Below are 17,739 nucleotides of genomic sequence, written 5' to 3' on the forward strand. Positions count from 1 at the left end.
CTTGTGGAGGGAGGGCAGGGCGCTGAGATGGCGGTAGGACCGGGGGGGCTGTCCTGGGGCTGGAGCTGGACAGGTGGGCTGGGGCCTCTGCATCCTGCTCCCACTCTCTGGGTGGAGATGGAAGGCCAGAGGGAGGCTCCTGGCACCTGGGGTGCAGGAATCTCAGGCATGTGGCCCTGAGCCCATGTTTCCAGAGACTGGGTCCTCTCCAGGGCAGGGAGGCTAGCTGGGGCCCCAATTCAGACATGGGACTCTGGTGGCCTGGCTGGCATCTGGGGATCTGGTGGCATCCCCTTCAGTCCTGCACTGGGGCCTGGCACTGGCCTGCCCCACCCTATAGCCCAGCCCAGCCTCCTCAGGGTAGGCCAGGCTGGTGGGAGAGGGTGGGGTGCATTTACATTTTCAGGTCTTTCCAGGCCTTGGCCAGCCTCTCAGCCTGACTAACCGGCTCCTCCAGGCTCAAGGTGCTGGGGTGGGGGTGTGGCAGGAGGTAGCCAGATCAGCCCCAGGCTGCGGATGTGGAAGAAAGCTGAGCTCGGGTGGCCATCATGGGGCTCCCCCAGAGGCAGCCTGGCCCATCGGTCCTGCTCCTCCTCATGGGGGCACTGGTCTGGCCCCCATCCTGTATGAGCCTGGGTGAGTGGGGGTCCTGGATGAACTCACCCGGCTGGACCCAAGGGGCTGGGACACCCGCTGGGGTGATTGGATCCTGGGAGCCCCCCCTCCCAACGGGGGAGGCGGGGAGCAGGTCCCAGGACCCTCATGCCTATCTCCGTGGCCACAGAGCTGATCCCCTACACGCCGCAGATAACAGCCTGGGACCTGGAAGGAAAGGTCACAGCCACCACGTTCTCCCTGGAACAGCCTCGCTGTGTCCTGGACGGGCATGCCAGCGTTGCCAACACCATCTGGCTGGTGGTAGCCTTCAGCAATGGTGTGTCACGGTGCGGGTCTGGGGCTAAGGAGAGCTGCCCAGTGGTGGACCAGGCATTGCGCTTTATCCTGACGGGCTCTGAGAGGGTGACAAAGTAACCTGGTTTGTGCCTGGAGGGAGCTTCTGGGCCCTTGAGGCGTGGAGGGGCCAGGCGTGGGGGGCGGGGAGGGGCGGGCGGGGAGCCTTAGACCCAGCAAGGGGCTAGGCCCTCTAGCCCCATCTGTCTGTCCCTTTCTCCTGCAGCCTCCAGGGACTTCCAGAACCCGCAGACACGAGCTGAGATCCCAGCCTTCCCACGGCTGCTGACTGATGGCCACTATATGACGCTGCCCCTATCCCTGGACCAGCTGCCCTGTGAGGACCCCAAGGGTGGCAGCAGGGACGTCCCCCTGCTGCGGGTTGGCAGTGACCCCGGCTGCCTTGCTGACCTCCACCAGCCGCCCTACTGCAACAGTCCCCTCCCCAGCCCTGGACCTTACAGGTGGGTCACTCCACCTGGACCCTGGGACAGGGGCTGTGCTGGGGGACAAGGGGTCTCGGGTTAGAGAGCTGCCCTTCCTAGCCTCTCCCCAGACCCTTCCCCTTCACAAGCTTTGGTTTATGCCTCTGTGGGGTCAAGGAGCAGCACTCATCCCAGTTGGGGGGGCAGGCAGAATGTGGCCTCTCCAGGAGGCCTGCCCATGAGGAAGAAGTGGGCACCACAGGGCTGGTGGGGTCTCAGGCCCAGAGTTGGGAGTTGGGGGGTGCTGGGCTGCAGCCATTAGTCCATGGGTAGATCTGACAGGAATCTAAGCCCCAGGCTGAGTCCGGGCCCAAGCAGTGGGTATGAGGCAGGGAAGCAGGAAATAAGACCACCACCCACTTTCTCCGGTGAAGAAGCTGAGGCGCAGGGCACCATGGGCTTGTCAGGGTCACGGAGGGAGCAAGGGTGGGAGAGCAGGTGTCCAGATGGGGTCTGGTCCCGATGTGCCCCAGAAGAGCCAGGCCCAGGGGTCCTCAGGGAGTCCAAGTCCGGCCGAGAGAACCAGCACGGGGTGCAGGGAAGGTGGGGCGTGGTGTGGGCTGGACCAGCGCTTCCATCCACAGCCTCCCTCTGCCCCTGCGCGGCCTCTGCCCTGACAGGACCACCCTCCCACCTCCCCCATGCCCACTTCCTGGCTCGGCCTCCTCTTACCTCCTGCCCCTATCCCTAGCAGCCACCGGAGCTGGCTGTCCTCTGTGCCAGCCTGCCTGGGTCCCTCCATGCTCAGACACTTTCCAGGGCTCCCCACCTGACGCAAAGATACAACCTCCCTGCGCGGCCTCTGGTGCCCTCAGTGCTCAGCCCGACCCCCCCCTGGGACCCCAGGCTCTGAGTGTGCCCTGACCACACCCCTCCCTCCCTGGCCCTTTGCTTAGGGTGCCCGAGCCTAGCGGGGCGTCTTCTATGGCTTCCTAGATGCTACTTGGCCAGCCGTTTTCTCTGGGAGGCCTGGGGCTCCCAGCTCCATCTGACCCACTGAGCCACCCTGAGGCACTGTGTATGTGACATTTAGTGACTGGGGTCCCCTAAACCAGATGGGGTGTCTGGAGAGCAACAGCTCAGATGCACTGGGACTGATGGCAGAGGTCACTGTGGTCAGTGCAGTCTCAGAGGGCCCCCAGAGGGGGACCAGGCCACGGCTGGTCCCGATGTGCCCCAGAAGAGCCTGGCCCAGAACTGCCTGGAGCTTGGCCGCTGTGGGTGCCCTGCCCAGGGCAGCTGAGGCTCAGACTTCCCCCCTTCTCCTCCCCGCAGAGTGAAGTTCCTCCTGATGGACGCCAGGGGCTCACCCCTGGCCGAGACCAGGTGGTCCGACCCCATTGCTCTCCACCAAGGTAGCCCTGGGGGAGGGGGGTGCTCCGGCTCCAGTCTACCCCTGTGGACTCATCACCCCTCTGCCAAATGGTCATGCTCAGCCGTTCTCTCCCCCTGCTGCCATGAGACTGGGGGCCTGGAGGCACTGTGTCCAAGTCCAGCCCCTCCCCCAAACAGAAGCTCGTGCTGGGAAGGTGGGGCACTGGGTCAGCCTCATCGGCTCTGTCCATGCCCAAATGTTGGTCACCCCTCAGCTGCCCAGGTCCCAGCCCAGTTGTGGGCAGGGCGGTGGGGGGGCACGTTGGCAGGAACAGCCTAGAAGGTGAGACCAAGGGGCTGGAGCCATGGGTGATACAGGCGGGCAGGGCCCAGATGCCCGGCTGAGATGAACAGGTGGGTGGACTCAGGAGGCTGTCAGGCCTTGAGTGTGCGCCTGGGTGGGGACGTGACTGCCCTGGGGTCCAGGGGCAGCCTCTGAGCAGCTGCTGTGTGCAGGGAAGTCGCCAGCCTCCATCGACACGTGGCCAGGGCGGCGCAGTAGTGACATGATCATCATCACTTCCATCCTCTGCTCTCTGGCCGGCCTCCTGCTCTTGGCCTTCCTGGCAGCGTCCACTGCGCGCCTGTGAGTGCTGACGGCCCCATGCGCCTCTCTCCCACCCCTCAGAACCCCTTCCCTCTCCCTGGTCCCAGCACCTGGAAGCCCTCCTTGAACCTTGCAGTTTTGAGTTGGCGGTGCCCCTTCTAGGGATGTTCGGGGAATTTCGCTCCCAAGTCTCTCTCACCTGGAGGGCAGGGAGGTGGCCCAGCAGCTCCTCTGAAGACAGGTTCAGAAAAGGGGCCACCTCGCTCTGCCCTGCCTTTCAGTGTGTCCTTGGCCCCGGTCTTTCTCCTGCTGGGCCTTGTTTTCTCGCCAGCCAGCCCTCAGTCATTTCAGAGAACTGGTACCAGGGTAGTGAGGACAACCACCTGGAGGAGGTGGGCCAGCAGCTGGTTCTAGAAGGAAGGAAAGGGAGAGGCTGCGGGAGGAGGCCCTGGCTTGGCAGTGGGCTCCACCCAGCAGGGACCTAGTGCCGCCTCCTCTCCCCATCCAGCTCCAGCCTGTGGTGGCCCGAGGAGGCCCTGGAGCAGCTGCGGATTGGCTCCTTCATGGGGAAGCGCTACATGACCCACCACATCCCACCCAGCGAGGCCCCCACCCTGCCCGTGGGCTGTGAGCCTGGCCTGGACCCCCTCCCCAGCCTCAGCCCCTAGCCTGGCCCACGTGGCTGGGGCGTGGCCACAGGGAGTGGGGGGCAAGGACCTGGGGCTCATTCCCAGCCCCTGCGCCCACACACCCCTCCCGCATCGCACTTCCCCACCCTGCCCTCAGTCCCACTGATAGAGGAAAGATGTCAGTGTTCGTAGCCCACTGCTGAGAAGGAACTCTTGAGACGTCTTTGGTGCAAAAAGGTGGTTTTATTAAAGCACGGGGACGGGACCCGTGGGCAGAAAGAGCTGCTCTGGGGTGGTGAGGAGTGGCCCATTACATATATACTTCCAAGTTGGGAGGGGGTTAGGGATAGCGTAAGTTTCTAAGGAATTTTGGAAGCAAGGTTTCCAGGATCCTGAGGGGGCTAGCTATTGTTAGGAAAGGGTCATTTATTACTGTCTAGTAAAAAGTGTCACGAGACCCTTCAGATGTATATCAGTGCATCATATGCTTGGAGGATGACTGCCAACATGTATCTTGGGGGTTTAGAGATAAAGGAAGTTTCCAAAGGAATTTTTCTGCGTTAAGTAGACTTACAGGGTTCTGGGGGTCAAGCTAAGATTGCCTTTTGCCCTTAGTAAAGTGTCAACATCCAGGCAGCTGAGTCCCTAGAGGAATGCCACTCTGCTTGTTTCAAGGACTTGTCAGTGGTTGTTTTTTTTTTTTTTTAAGATTTTATTTATTTATTTGACAGCGAGAGAGAACACAAGTAGGCAGAGAAGCAGGCAGAGGGAGAGGGAGAAGCAGGCTCCCCGCAGAGCAGGGAGCCCGATGTGGGACTCGATCCCAGGACCCTGGGATCATGACCTGAGCCGAAGGCAGCCGCTTAACCGACTGAGCCACCCAGGCGCCCCAATGTGGTTGTTAAGTAGTAAGGAAATTTAATAATTTTTCTTCTGCCTTCGTTTCCCACATCACCACCACCAGCAGCCCTGTCTTTGCCCTTCCTGTTCTGCCCTCCCCAGAGAGGGTCAGGGTCAGGCTAGCATGCAGCTCCCACTTCCATCCCCACCTCTGTTCTGCCTGGCCTCTTTGCGGGAGAGGCTAGAGGTGATGTGCAGAGGCCACCCTGACCAGAAGCTTCCAGGCTCCGGGAGAGGGGTGCAGGGAGCCTTGCTCTGCCCTGTGCAGGGGACTGGGCCGGGCCCATCACGGTTTGTATGGGGCCTGAGCCTCCCTCTGTCTCTCTGCCCCACCTTCCAGTGGCTGGGGACTTCGGAGACGGGCCCTTTCTGAGGGTGGCCAGAAGGTCAGAGTGTAGACGCACATTGTGACCATCTGACCACTTCCAACCCCACTGCACACACAGATGGCTTACTCGTTCCCACTCCACAAACATTTATTAAACACCTGCTGTATGCCACTGACAGTGTTAGACATAGGGCCTCAGGCAGAGCCAGTCCTGATCTTGGGGAACTCACTCACCACTCTGGACCTGAGATGACCACGTGTCCAGATGTGATCTGTTACTGTTAGGGCTGTCACGCCTTCAGATTGTCACATGCTCTCGGGTTCGCGCTCCTTAGATGATCACCCCAATCGGCTCTCTGAGGCCGGGAGCCCCCCATCACCGGCTGTTCACAAGGAGGGTGGTTCCTGCTGTGGCCACACGGGGGTGCCGTTGCGCCGCAGCCGTCCGGCCCCGCGCACGCGCACTCCTATTCACAGAACAGCCGGGCGTTGTGGGCTGGGGGCGGCGGCAGTGACCTGAAGCCGAAGAGCAGCGGCCTCTCAGTGGGGTTCCCGGAGGTCGGGGCCCCAGGCCTCATCTCGACTAAGCCAGAGGGATGAGCAGTCACGCTCCCGCTTGAGGGCCTACTGTGTGCCGTCCAAACTGCACAACCGCCACTGGTTTCTAGCTGGAGAAACTGAGGCTCCGCGACTTGTCCTCGCGCTCTGTCCACTGGTGCCGCGCCGCTCCTGGCTTCTCCGGCCTGACCGCGGGTCCCAGCATGCAGGCTCCGCTGGAGGGCGCCCGCTCTGGTTGGGGAGAGGAGCATCTGCACCAGGGACCGCCCTGAGCCTGTCCCTTTGACTGGTAGCCCTAACTGCACTTTGGGGGTGCCCCATCGCCTAATGAGCCCCAGGGAAACCCACCCTTGCATCTCAGGGCCAAGAGGCCAACCAACCACCAAGGCAGCTTCTGTGGCGTGAGCAGTGCTCCCTCCCAGGCGAACACTTCAGGGAGGTTTTGCTGTCAAAACCCATAAACCCCTGGTCCCTAGTGGTTTATCCGCCATCCTACCTGCACCCCCACCAGCCACAAGACCTCCTCCAGGTGCAGGCAGAAGCAGATTCAAATGTAGTCAAGAGCTCTGACTCCAGGGTCCTGGGTGACATTGGCCAGCCCCTTTGGGCAGCCACTTTTGAAATTCTGCTGCTATGGAACTGAGGACCGTCTTGGCCTCTTGGAATCGGAGAAGGGTTAAAAGTGCCCCCCACCCTCACCAGCTATGTCCAGCAGAGCCCGCCTCCCACTGTCCTGTCCAGGCCTGGCTCCAACACCACAGGGAGTAGGACCTCTAGGCGCAAACACCCAGCTTGGGGCCTGCCCCGGGGGTGGGGTATGGTGAGGAGGAAGAGGCTTTCCCTGGTGTTTGCTGAGTGAAAACATGAATGAGTCAGCCCAGGGCTGGACATCAGGCAGGAGCAGGAATTACCCCAGGCTTTTATGTGTCCCAGGGCCTTCTTGTGGCTTATACTGATCCTAGACACAGCCCCAGCGATGTCCCATGTGTGCCCAGGGCTGCTCCTTGCTTCTGAACAGCACCCCGGAGCCCTGGGAGGAGCTGTTCTCACCCCGTCCGGCCATCTGAGCCTTGACGGTAAAGACAGGCTCCAGACAGACATTGCAGCACAGTGGGTAAAGCATTGCCCAGGGGAAGAAAGTGACCCCAACTGCAGGTCAAGGGGGCTTCCCAAGGGTGACTTCTGAGATGAGTCCTGAGGGGCACATGGAAATGAGTTAAGTAGCAGGGGAAGGAGGATGGAAGAGAGAGTGAGAGAGTTGGGGAGACCAGGGGTAAACGGTCTCACCCTGTGGGGGCATGGATGCTGCCCAGGGGCTGGCAGCAGGGACGAGGGGTTGGGAGGCCAGGATGAGGGGGACTGGCCTGGTCTTCCAGGCACATGGACCCAGGCCTGAACGAGGGCAGACAAAGGGAGCTGGAGAGGAGGAGGTGGATTCCAGAATATTCAGGAGGTGGCCTGAGGAACGGGGACTTCATAGATGAAGGAGATGCTCCAGGAGAGGCCATGCTTGGGTTTCTGATGGGGGGTGACTGTGACTGCAAAATGGAGGTGCTTTATGTCCTGCGAGTGGTTCTATCCCCAGCCTGCCTCAGAGCAGACCCCCAGAAAAGGGGCTTCTGGGGATACCATCTTAGCAAATGGGTGAGTTCAGAAGAACATTAACAAGTTAATATTTTACAAGGATGGAAGTCTACCCCAGGTCAGCGGGAGGCCATCCTGGGAGCCCTGCGGATGGTGGGTGTTCTGGCCCAGGGCTGTGGTGGCAGCCATGCCAGGGTGTCACAGAATCCACGTGGAGAAGGGGCAGCAGGATTGGTCGTGGCCCAGCACGGGCACCACCCCACTGGGCCCCCGGGGAGCCAAGACAGGGCATTCTGCCCCACAGTCATGCTCCAGAGGGTCACCAGCTGGACCCCACCCTGCGCAGGCCAGCCCATGACAGCCTTGAGCAGAGTGTGTAGTGACAGCCATGTTATGGTGAATCTTTTATTAAATAGCCTTTTAAATTTTCCCCAGGACCGTATTTGGAGAAGGGCCTCCAAATCCATTGGCCTGTAATATAATGGCTCAGTGGCTAAAAACAAGTTCATTGTTGAAAAAGGAAAAAACAGCAGTGATTGTGGGGGTGATGACTCACAGATGACTCATCAGACCAAAAATCAAAGGAATCAGGATGACAGCAGGTGGAAACCAGGGGCGGGGGGAGGGGGGGCACCACCGCTCCGTCTCACCGTCTGGGTTTTTGTTCCTCTTTGCCTCTGAACCACGTGTTCCTGACCATCATCCCTGCAATCCCCAGCCAGCCACCCCATCTCTAGCTGGTCTTTCCACATCAGTGTTCCTGACCCCCAAACCTATCCTCCTCCCAGTATCCAGAAGGACCAGATTAGGAACCTGATGGTGTCCACCTTTGCTCACTGCTTGCAGAGACTTCCTGCTGCGAGACCAGAATCTAGATTTGCCATCTCAGTTTCAAGGCCCCATCGATCCATCCCTTGCTCTCTCTATTCCAGCCACACAGGTGCCTGGTTAGCCCTCCTGCCACAGGGCCTTTGCACTTGCTTTCCCCCCTCAGTGTAAAACACTTCTCCACTTCGCTCCTCAGCTCGGGAGCTTCCTCAGCTCCTGTGTCTCTTCTTCAGGAAAGTCCTTCCTGCCTCTTCAGCTCTCTTGGATCCCCGTTCTTTCCCTTCTCTGCACGTTTTCCATTTTGTAATTAGACATTTAAAAGAGTGAGTTTTGCATCTTTCCCACTGGACTGGAAACTCCAGGAGGACAGGGACTCTGTGTCTGGTTTGCTCACCATGGTGCCCCTAGAGCTGGCACAGTGCCAGGTTCCCTGGCAGGTGTTTAATGGACATTTGTTGACTGCTTTATAAAAGGCAAATTCATCTTTGCCTTCTCTCTCTTTTTTTTAAAGATTTTATTTATTTATTTATTTGACAGAGAGCGAGACAGCGAGGGAGGGAACACAAGCAGGGGGAGTGGGAGAGGGAGAAGCAGGCTCCCCGCTGAGCAGGGAGCCCGATGCGGGGCTTGATCCCAGGACCCTGGGATCATGACCTGAGCCAAAGGCAGACACTTAAGGACTGAGCCACCCAGGCGGCCCTGCATTCTTTTAAAAAAAATACCAGCTTCATTGAGATATAATTCAAATACGATGCGGGGTACCCACTTAAACTGTTCAGTTTGCTGATTTCTAGCATATTCACAGAGTTGCGAATCAGAACCAACTTCAGAACATTTTAATCATCCTGAGAGACACCATGACTGGCAAAATTTGGGGGGAAAAGAAAACAGAAGTCCTGACATTTATTTGCCTGTCATGGGTTCCATCACTCGGGGCTCCTCTCATTTGGATGAATCACTTCTTAATCATTTTTAACTGGGTAGAACTACATTCCAGTGGTAGGAAAAGTGGGGTCTCTTTCACCCACCCAGGAAACCCATCTCCACAGAGCCCGGGAAGCGCCCCCCCATCCCCAGTGTGTTCTCAGCCACAAAGAGCAGGAACCAACCTTAGTGAGCTCAGTGGGGAAGGAATGTTCTGGAAGAGATTAGGAAGCTCCTGGAAACCCTGAGAGAGCTGGGGTTGGAGATCACACTGGGAATCCCAGTGCAGAACAAACTGCATTCCTTGGAGTCCTACCGTGGGAGCTTCTGGGCTGGTCGCGTCTGGAAGCTGGGCATGGTGGCCTATGCCCTGGCTGGAAGGGCTAGCCTCGGCACCCACTCCTTTGTCTGGGGTGGGTGCATGACTAGGGGCACCCTGGCTGCATGGCAGCCTGGGCCATGCTGGCGTGCCTGGGTGTGGGTGAGGGGCTGACTGAGTCCTTGTGGAGGAGGGACGCATTTCTGTGATTCTCCAGGGCTGGCTCTGGGAGGACACAAAGCAGAAAGGCAGTGTCCCAGACATAAGAAGGCAGTGGCAGGAGCTAGACCGTCTGAACGGGAGCCATTTATCACTCTAGGAAGGTGGCCGGGCCCCAGGCAGCTGGGGAGTGTGCTTTATATTCACTGTAATGAAAGAATGTCATTAAATGCTGGGGGCTCTTCAGAGCTTTGTGGGGCTCTGTGACTGTCGGCCTTCTAGTAGGGCCCCCAGGGCCAATGTGGGGGAGCGCGCGGGTCTCTCCAGGGTCCAGCCCTTGGACTTGTCACACCTCACTCCTCACTCTGCAGTCTGCCTACCCCACCTGCTCGCTCCCTGGAAGGGAGAGGGGGGAGAGGTGTGGGGGCAGAGGGGGTAGTTCCTGGTGGGTACCCACTTCTGGGCAGGACAACGGACCCGGGGACCCAGCCTGGAGACCCTCCAGGCCATACAGAGGGCTCAGATCCAGTCCCTGTCCTTAGGGAGTGTCCCACACACAGGGGAGGCCCACCCACTGTGATAGACCAAATTGTGGAAAATTCTATGAAGTTCTAACTCCTAGAGTGCCTCAGAATGCAACTGTATTTGGAGACAGGGTCTCTAAAGGGGGAATTAAGTTAAAGAGGGAATTAAGTGAGGCCTTTAGAGTGGAACGTCATCCAATCCAACTAGCGTCTTGATAAAGGGTGAGAACACGGTCACCAGGGATGAGCGCAGAGGAGAGACTGTGGGATCAGGCCACCACTGGGCAGCCGAGTGCACGCCAAGGAGAGAGGTCTCCGAAGAAACCAACCCTGCCCACTGGATCTCAGGCTTCCGGAGTGAGAAAACAGATACTCACTGTTTAAGTCAGCTCCGGGCCCAACGTGGGGCTTGACCTCACAGCCCCCAGATCAAGAATGGCAGGCGCCCCGAGCCTTGTTTGAGCACCCCAGTCTGCGACATCGAGCTGTGGCCTCCCGAGAGGACTGATCCCACCATACAGCACAGTTGGCGAGAACATTCGTGGAGGTGGAGGGCATGGAGCCGGGGTCAGGGTGGGAGGTCATTTAACTGGAGCCAACAGGCGAGCTGAAGGCAGAAGCTTTTGTGCGCAGAGGCTTGGAGGTAGGACAGGGCCTGGGGGCCCTCTGAGCAGGCTGAAGACTTCAGAATGGACTTGGGGGTAGGCTGGGGTCCACCTGCTCACTGTCCTTGGCCCAGCTTTCTGGGTGGCCTTCCCCCCTACCCACATAAACCAGAAGCCTCTATAGCCATGTCCTGTCCCTCTCCTTCCATCCCCCACACTGGTCCCAGACTGGATGCCCCTGACTCCTGAGGCAGAGACCCCAGTGCAAGACAGGAGCCCGGGGTTCTCCTTTCTGCCTTATTTGCTGGGGGACCCCCACCAGGAAGCCCTGCCCTGGCCTCAGTTTCTCCTCCACAAAATGAGTGAAGACCTCCAAGCTCTGTGGGTCAGACACTCTAGTCGTGGCCGCCCCGAAACCACTCCCTGTGGGGGACACAGGCTAGAGTTACCCATGGGAAAGAATGTGTTGCCCTTGACAACCATTCTTCTCCCTGACTTCTCTCCCTGAGGGACAGAGAGAAATGCCTCATTAGTCATCCTGGCCTCTCCCTCCTGGTCTCCAGCCTTGCTCCCCCTGCTCCCCAGTGGAGGTGGCTCAAAGCCCCCACGAGTGTTTCATGGAACCCCCAGGTTCAGCCTTGCCCTCCGATCCCTGTGCCTGGAACCCTGTCCTTGTCTGAGCCCCAACTCCATGGGGCCGGGGCAGTGGGAGAGCCCCCCGGGCAGGGGGTGTCATGGCGTGCAGGTGGGGGGATGGGCAGGAGGGGTTGGGGGCTGAGAGTGGGCTCAGGTCATCAGACATCTCCGGGTGCCTCTTCCGAGTGAGGTCCTCTGCAGGCAGAGCTGCTGGCCTCTCTGATGGCCTATTGGAAGGATGAGTGGATAAAGTGCCCACCTTTTTCCTGGCCCCCACTTTGCCTCTCGAGCTTCTGCCCACAGTGGTCCTGGCACACAGTCGCCCCTCAATAAACAGTGGGCAGCTACACTGAATGTAGCAACTAAAAAGGCCCCAGTCTTCTGACCTCCAGCTGCCCTGTGTCCAGGTGGGGTCATGTAGGCCCAGAGCAGGGAGGACTTGTCCCCAGGCTTAGGTGGGTCAGGGATGAGCCGGGGTCGCTTGCCTCTTGGCCCCAGAATTGTGAGATTTCAAAGGAGGCATTCCCCTACTGAAAGAGCTTTCTGGTTTATGATTCCAGATGTGTGATGCTTTAATTAGACCAGGTAGGCGGTGAGCTGCCTGTCTTGGGGCATGTTGAAGCAGACCTGGGAGGGGCTGGACCACCATGCAGTAGAAAGATTCAGGACCAGGGTGGGGTCCATGAACTCTGGGGTCTTTTCCCCTTGATATTGGCATAGACAGGTCTCTGTCGGGGTTTGGTGAGCGGCCCCAAGACCACGCTGGTGCAGGGGGAAGGGACTGGGTAACCTGCGCTTCCCCTCTCTACACGAGAAAGCCCCAGACTGCAAATCTGGGACATGGCTCTGCTGGGCGGGCAGAGGTGAAGAGCCTGGCTGCCCCTGGAAGGGCCAGTGCTTCTCCCTGTGCACCTCCACGAGACAGGGTGTGATGGTTGCCATGGAGCTGGGGCCTTGTTTGGTGAATGGAGCTGGGTGGGCCTTTGGGAGCCTTTAGCTGGCTGCTCTGTGTTCAGGGGTGGGTGGAAGCCTCACCTCGTCCCATGAGTCACCCCAAAGGTACAAGGCAAGGTAGGTCCTTGGGAACAGACTATCCCCTAGGGCTTGGCATGCCCCCCACCCCATCCCTCTGGGCATTCTGGGCCAACACCCTTCCCACTGGGACTCACTGGGGCTGGGGACATCTGGACCAGGAAGAGGGGACACAGTAGAGAAGCTGGGCTCTACCCTGAGGTGAGGCCACAACATGGTAGTTGTCAGCCCGATGCTATAAAACAAGATGGTACCCACGGGCCAACTGGCCAGATACACAGAGCAGGGAGGGGTCCATATTAGCTGAATTTGTGCCTCAGCGCTGGGGACACAGTGGGGGAGTTACTGTTAATGAAGAAAAGACACATTCATCAAATAACGATACAGCCATCAGTATATTTGGGGGAAATCATTTATACTGTGGTCAAGTAGAACGTGGGGTAAGGTTACTGTGGCTGAAATGGCCTGATACTGACGCCCATACAGATTGATCCAAGAAATGAATCAGAAAGTCGAGAAGCTGACCTGAACACATACACACACACACACATACACACACACGCATGCACATGAATCAGGCATGAATGTACGCTTCGAGGTGTAGGATACGTCAGACTTCTTTGTTTTCTGAATCCTAGCAACTCTGGTTCCTGGTGTCCACTCTCTCGGGCAGTGGGTCCGATGTTGGTCGCTTTGTGTGGCCTCTCTCCCCTCCTGAGCTTGTGCCAAAGTCCCAGCACGGACCCAGGGTAGAAAAATGGCCGTGGGCGGAGGTGGTGTCTCTGGCCTTTGGTCTGCCCTGGTCCTTCTTGTTGCTGTCATCATTGTGCCTACATCGTGGCACGGCTGGGAGCTGCTGACTCTGGTGACGCCCAGTTGTGCCTGAATGGGGGCTGGCCCTCAGCTCGCTGACCAGGCTCCTGCCTGGGAACGTGGGAGAGAGCATCCCCCAGCCTGGCTGAGCCTGTGCTTGCTGCCTGGCTTCCATGCTGTCACCTGCGACAGCCCCAGGATGAATCTTGCAGGACTAGGGAGGACTCCTGGAGGCCTGGGAGTCTGGGAAGGAGCCCTCATACCTGTGCTTGGCAGGACAAACTGAGCCAGTGGTACCCCGAGTGGGCTGTGGACACCCCTGGTACATATGGGAGCTTGTCCAGGGTTAAGCTGAGAGGGGTCAATGAGAATTGCCTATGTCCGTGGTGTACAAAAACGGCCCAGCTCCCTCTGCTGGGCAGATGCTTCCGATTCTTTGCCACATACATTGGTTTATTTATTATTTTTTTTTTAAAGATTTTATTTATTTGACAGAGAGAGAGACAGCAAGAGAGGGAACACAAGCAGGGGGAGTGGGAGAGGGAGAAACAGGCTCCCCTCCAAGCAGGGAGCCCAATGCGGGGCTCGATTCCAGGACCCCAGGATCATGGCCTGAGCCAAAGGCAGACGCTTAACCATCTGAGCCACCAGGCTCCCCCTTTTTAAATTTTTTTTTTTTTTAAGATTTTATTCATTTGAATCTCAACACCTTTTAAGAGGTAGAAAGAGGGCGCCTGGGTGGCTCAGTCATTAAGTGTCTGACTTTGGCTCAGGTCATGATCCCAGGGTCTTGGGATCAAGCCCCGCATGGGGCTCCCTGCTCCGCGGGAAGCCTGCATCTCCCTCTCCCTCTGCCTGCCGCTCTGCCTACTTGTGCTCACTCTGTCAAATAAATAAATAAATAAATAAAATCTTTTAAAAAATGTTTAAAAAAATAAGAAGCTCGGGAGTTAAAGAAAGCCCTCCGAGGGCTGGGTCCCTCTGCCTCTCCCAGACTCTCAGGTTGGCCCCCCACTCCTCTTCTCCCCTCTGTGCACCCCGCGAGTATAGGAGGGCCAGCGCCCGCTTCACGGAGCTGTCAGCCAGAGCAGAGCACAGGTGTGTGCAGGGATGCACTTGAGGTAACAGCGTGTGACCTTGCGGCGATCGGAAGACAGAGATGCGGGCCAGGTGCCCGGCGAGCATTTAGGGGAGGCGCCAGGGCCATCCAGAGTGCATTTCTGGCAGTGCCGATCCCTGGGGTAGCTAGGACTGAAGGGCGCTGGGTAGCAGGGCCCTTGGGGAAGAGACTGGCCTAAGCCAAGGCGCAGAGGTGCCGAGCATCAAGAGCCTTAAAGAGGTCGTCTGGGTGGCCCTTTGGCTGAGCCTCCCCCCACGCTCACCCAGACTCACCCTGACCTCATCCGCCTTTCCTGAGCTTTTGCTCTGGTTTCAGTGCCCGGTTCCCTTGGAGCTGAGTCAATCATGAATGGAAATACAGTGATTTCAAATCTTGAAAAATCGGAAACGCTCTGTTAGCATGTCCGAGTAGTCGGTCACAAAAAATCTACCAAGCAATTACATAGTTGGTAGGAGTATTTACCCCTTTTGAAGTTCACTGTAATATATAATTGGCACCGTTTAAGTACTTTTGGGGGAAAAAAACAAGTGTATGTGGGCTGGCAATCAAATAGCATGTAAATGCATTATAATAACTAGAGAATATTTATAATTGTTTCAAAAATGTGTTTTAGGGGGCGCCTGGGTGGCTCAGTCGTTAAGCGTCTGCCTTCGGCTCAGGTCATGATCCCGGGGTCCTGGGATCAGGCCCCACATTGGGCTCCCTGCTCAGCGGGAAGCCTGCTTCTCCCTCTCCCACTCCCCCTGCTTGTGTTCCCTCTCTCGCTGTCTCTCTCTGTCAAATAAATAAATAAAATCTTTAAAAAAAAAATGTGTTTTAGGGGCGCCTGGGTGCCGTAATCCGTTAGGTATCTGACTCTTGGTTTTGGCTCAGGTCGTGATCTTGGGGTCATGAGATCGAGCCCCGCATTGGGCTCTGTGCTCAGCATGGAGTCTGCCTGAGATTCTCTCTCTCCCTCTCCCCCTCCCACTTGTGCTCTCTCTCTGTCTCAAATAAATAAAAAAATCTTGGTGGGGGGGGATAGATAGATAGATAGATAAATAAATAAATAAATAAATGTTTTTTAAAGTACTCCCCAAAGGAGTTTGGGTTTTAGGAGGGTGGCTCTGGCCAGGGGCAGAGGCTGGGCTGAGGGGGGCTGGCGCTTGGGGCAGGGGGTGCTCCATGAGGGGCCTCTGCTCCAATCTAGGTGAAAGGTGGTCAGTACATGCTCGGCACCAGCCCCACCCCCACTCCTGGCCCCAGACCCCATCTGGGACCCTTCTGTCTCGGGAAGAATTGCCCTGTCCTGGCAGCAGCCAGAGCTGGAGGAAGAAGAGAGGACGGGTCACCTGGATAAGGAGCGGAGGAAAGGCGATGTTGGGGATCCCCCCCTTCCAGAGCCCAGGCTGCAGGGAGTGCCCCCAAGCTTGCCTTTGGGTGTGACCGTCTCACGGAGGCTCTGCCCTGGCTGGCTGGGTGATCTTCGTCAAGCCCCTGGAGGGTAACTCCCTTCAGCACTGGGGACTGTGGGGAGCCCTGGGTGCCAGGTTGGGACTGTTGGCCGGACTGTCACTGGGGCTACCTGGACCTGGAGCTTGGAGTCAGGGGTGGGAGGGTCCGGGCTTGTCCTGGTGGCAGCTACTGATTGTTCTCTTCAGACCCCTCCCTGGGATGCCAAACCCATAGGGCCAGCAGATTCTGCCCCCAAACCTGTCCAACCAGTTGTTTGGGAAGAGGGGGCACCTGGGAGGAGCGGCAGGAGGTGCCAGAAGCAGCCGCCTCAATCCCCCCCGGCAGTCAGCGGAGGCTCGGGGGCGCTGCGGACAGACCCTGGGACAGACAGACGGTCAGACGCTCGGCCTGGCCATGGGGCTCAGTGGGGGTCGGTATCCGCTGCTGACGCTGTGGCTGCTGCTGACCGGCCTCCAGCGGGGGACAGGCCTGGGTGAGTGAAGCTGCCTCCCAAGCCCCAAGTCTGGGGACTGGGTCCTGGGTGGCTCAGGGGAGATGGCCCACCAGAGAGGTCACAAGACAAACACCTGTCCCCACACCCCAAGACGGGAGAGTGAGCAATGCTTCCTCTCTCTCTTTAGGGTTCTCATCCCCACGCCTCCTGAGCCCCCATCCATTCTTGCCAGTGCCTCCCCTCCTTCCCCTCCTTCCTGTCCCTGAGGGGAGGTTTAAAGAACAACGCCCCCAACGAGGCTCTCCCCGGTGGCTGCAGGTCACTGTGGGCTCTTAAACTGGAGTCGCTTAGAGGTCCAGCCCCCCATCTGGGCTGCTCCCCTCCTTCTCCCTCGTCTAGCGGACACTGAGTCCCTGCTGGGCCTCAGAGACAGAAGTGGGGGCTCTGAGGAAGGAGAGGTCTAGCCCTGAACCTTCGGAGCTGAATGAAATGGAAATGAATCATGCTGAACAGAACCGAGAGAGGGAGAGGGCTCTGGAGACGGGCAGGAAAGCCGCCTCCCCTTTCCGCTACCCTCCAGTGCTGGGGGCCGGGGAGAGACGGGGCACTGCCCTCAGGGGAGCCTTCTGGACAGAGAGGCTGAGTCCTGAGTCTGTGCTGCCCCCACCCCCATCTCTGGCACGGGGGCCCAGGCTGCCCTTCCGCAAGTGAGGCTGTGAGGGGCTGAGAGGGGGACAAGATCCAGAAGGGGAAGGTGCCTGGGGCAGGGTGGGAGGTGGCACAGCCCTGGGCCAGGAAGAGAGGGTAAGCCAGGACATCTCCCGGGGGGTGCACGTCTGGGCCTGGGGTCTTGGTGGAGACCTTCCTGTGTCTCCCCCCCATCCCCCCAAGCCACTCATTCCTCTCCTCAAGCAAACCAACCTGGACCATGCTGGAGGGACTTGAGAGGTGGGTAAACTGAGGCCCAGAGAGTGCCAGAGCTCAAGGTCACTGGGCTCTGTCGAGTCCAGTCTAGGGTTTAGGCTCAGGCTCAGGCTCCCCGAAATCTGAGTCTCACCCCAACCAGGCCTAAGACCCTTTCCCCAGAACTGTGTACACTGCTAGGGGAGGGGCCTCCTGTGCCTCCATGCCTTCCCCCAGGCCCTGCCTGTGGCAGGGACCCCAGTGTCAGGTGGGGCAGGACCTCCCTCCTGACCTCCCACAGTGCCTGCCCCTAGTAGGCTAGCAAGGCAGGGGGCATTGGCTAGACTCAGGCTACCCACCCATGTCCCATGGGCACAGAGTTGCTAAGGAGCCCTCCTGATTAATGTCTGACCGAAGCTTCCAGGAAAAGCCTCCATGCCTCCCTCAGATCGGAGCTCCCAAATCAAGTCTGTGCCTCCCCCCTTAGACTGGGGCTTCCAGGACCATGGCTCCCACCTCAGATGGGGGCTTCCAGGACCATGACTCCCACCTCAGACGGGGGCTTCCAGGACTATGGCTCCCACTTCAGACTGGGGCTTCCAGGACCATGACTCCTCCCTCAGACTGGGGCT

At 58.5% G+C, this 17,739-nt stretch overlaps 1 protein-coding gene across 1 annotated transcript; it reads left to right on the forward strand.

Moving 5' to 3' along the window:
- Positions 1-520: 520 nt before the first annotated feature.
- On the forward strand, positions 521-4,243 carry LOC110589902 (uroplakin-3b). The gene is given in 5 exon segments (XM_044912074.1): positions 521-737; positions 739-934; positions 1,178-1,415; positions 3,267-3,396; positions 3,866-4,243. Coding segments are annotated over 5 exon segments (1,077 nt in total). The 5' UTR covers positions 521-548; the 3' UTR covers positions 4,190-4,243.
- Positions 4,244-17,739: the final 13,496 nt, after the last annotated feature.

The sequence above is a fragment of the Neomonachus schauinslandi genome, unplaced genomic scaffold (genome assembly GCF_002201575.2).
Source record: "Neomonachus schauinslandi unplaced genomic scaffold, ASM220157v2 HiC_scaffold_86, whole genome shotgun sequence".
Lineage (NCBI taxonomy): Eukaryota > Metazoa > Chordata > Mammalia > Carnivora > Phocidae > Neomonachus > Neomonachus schauinslandi.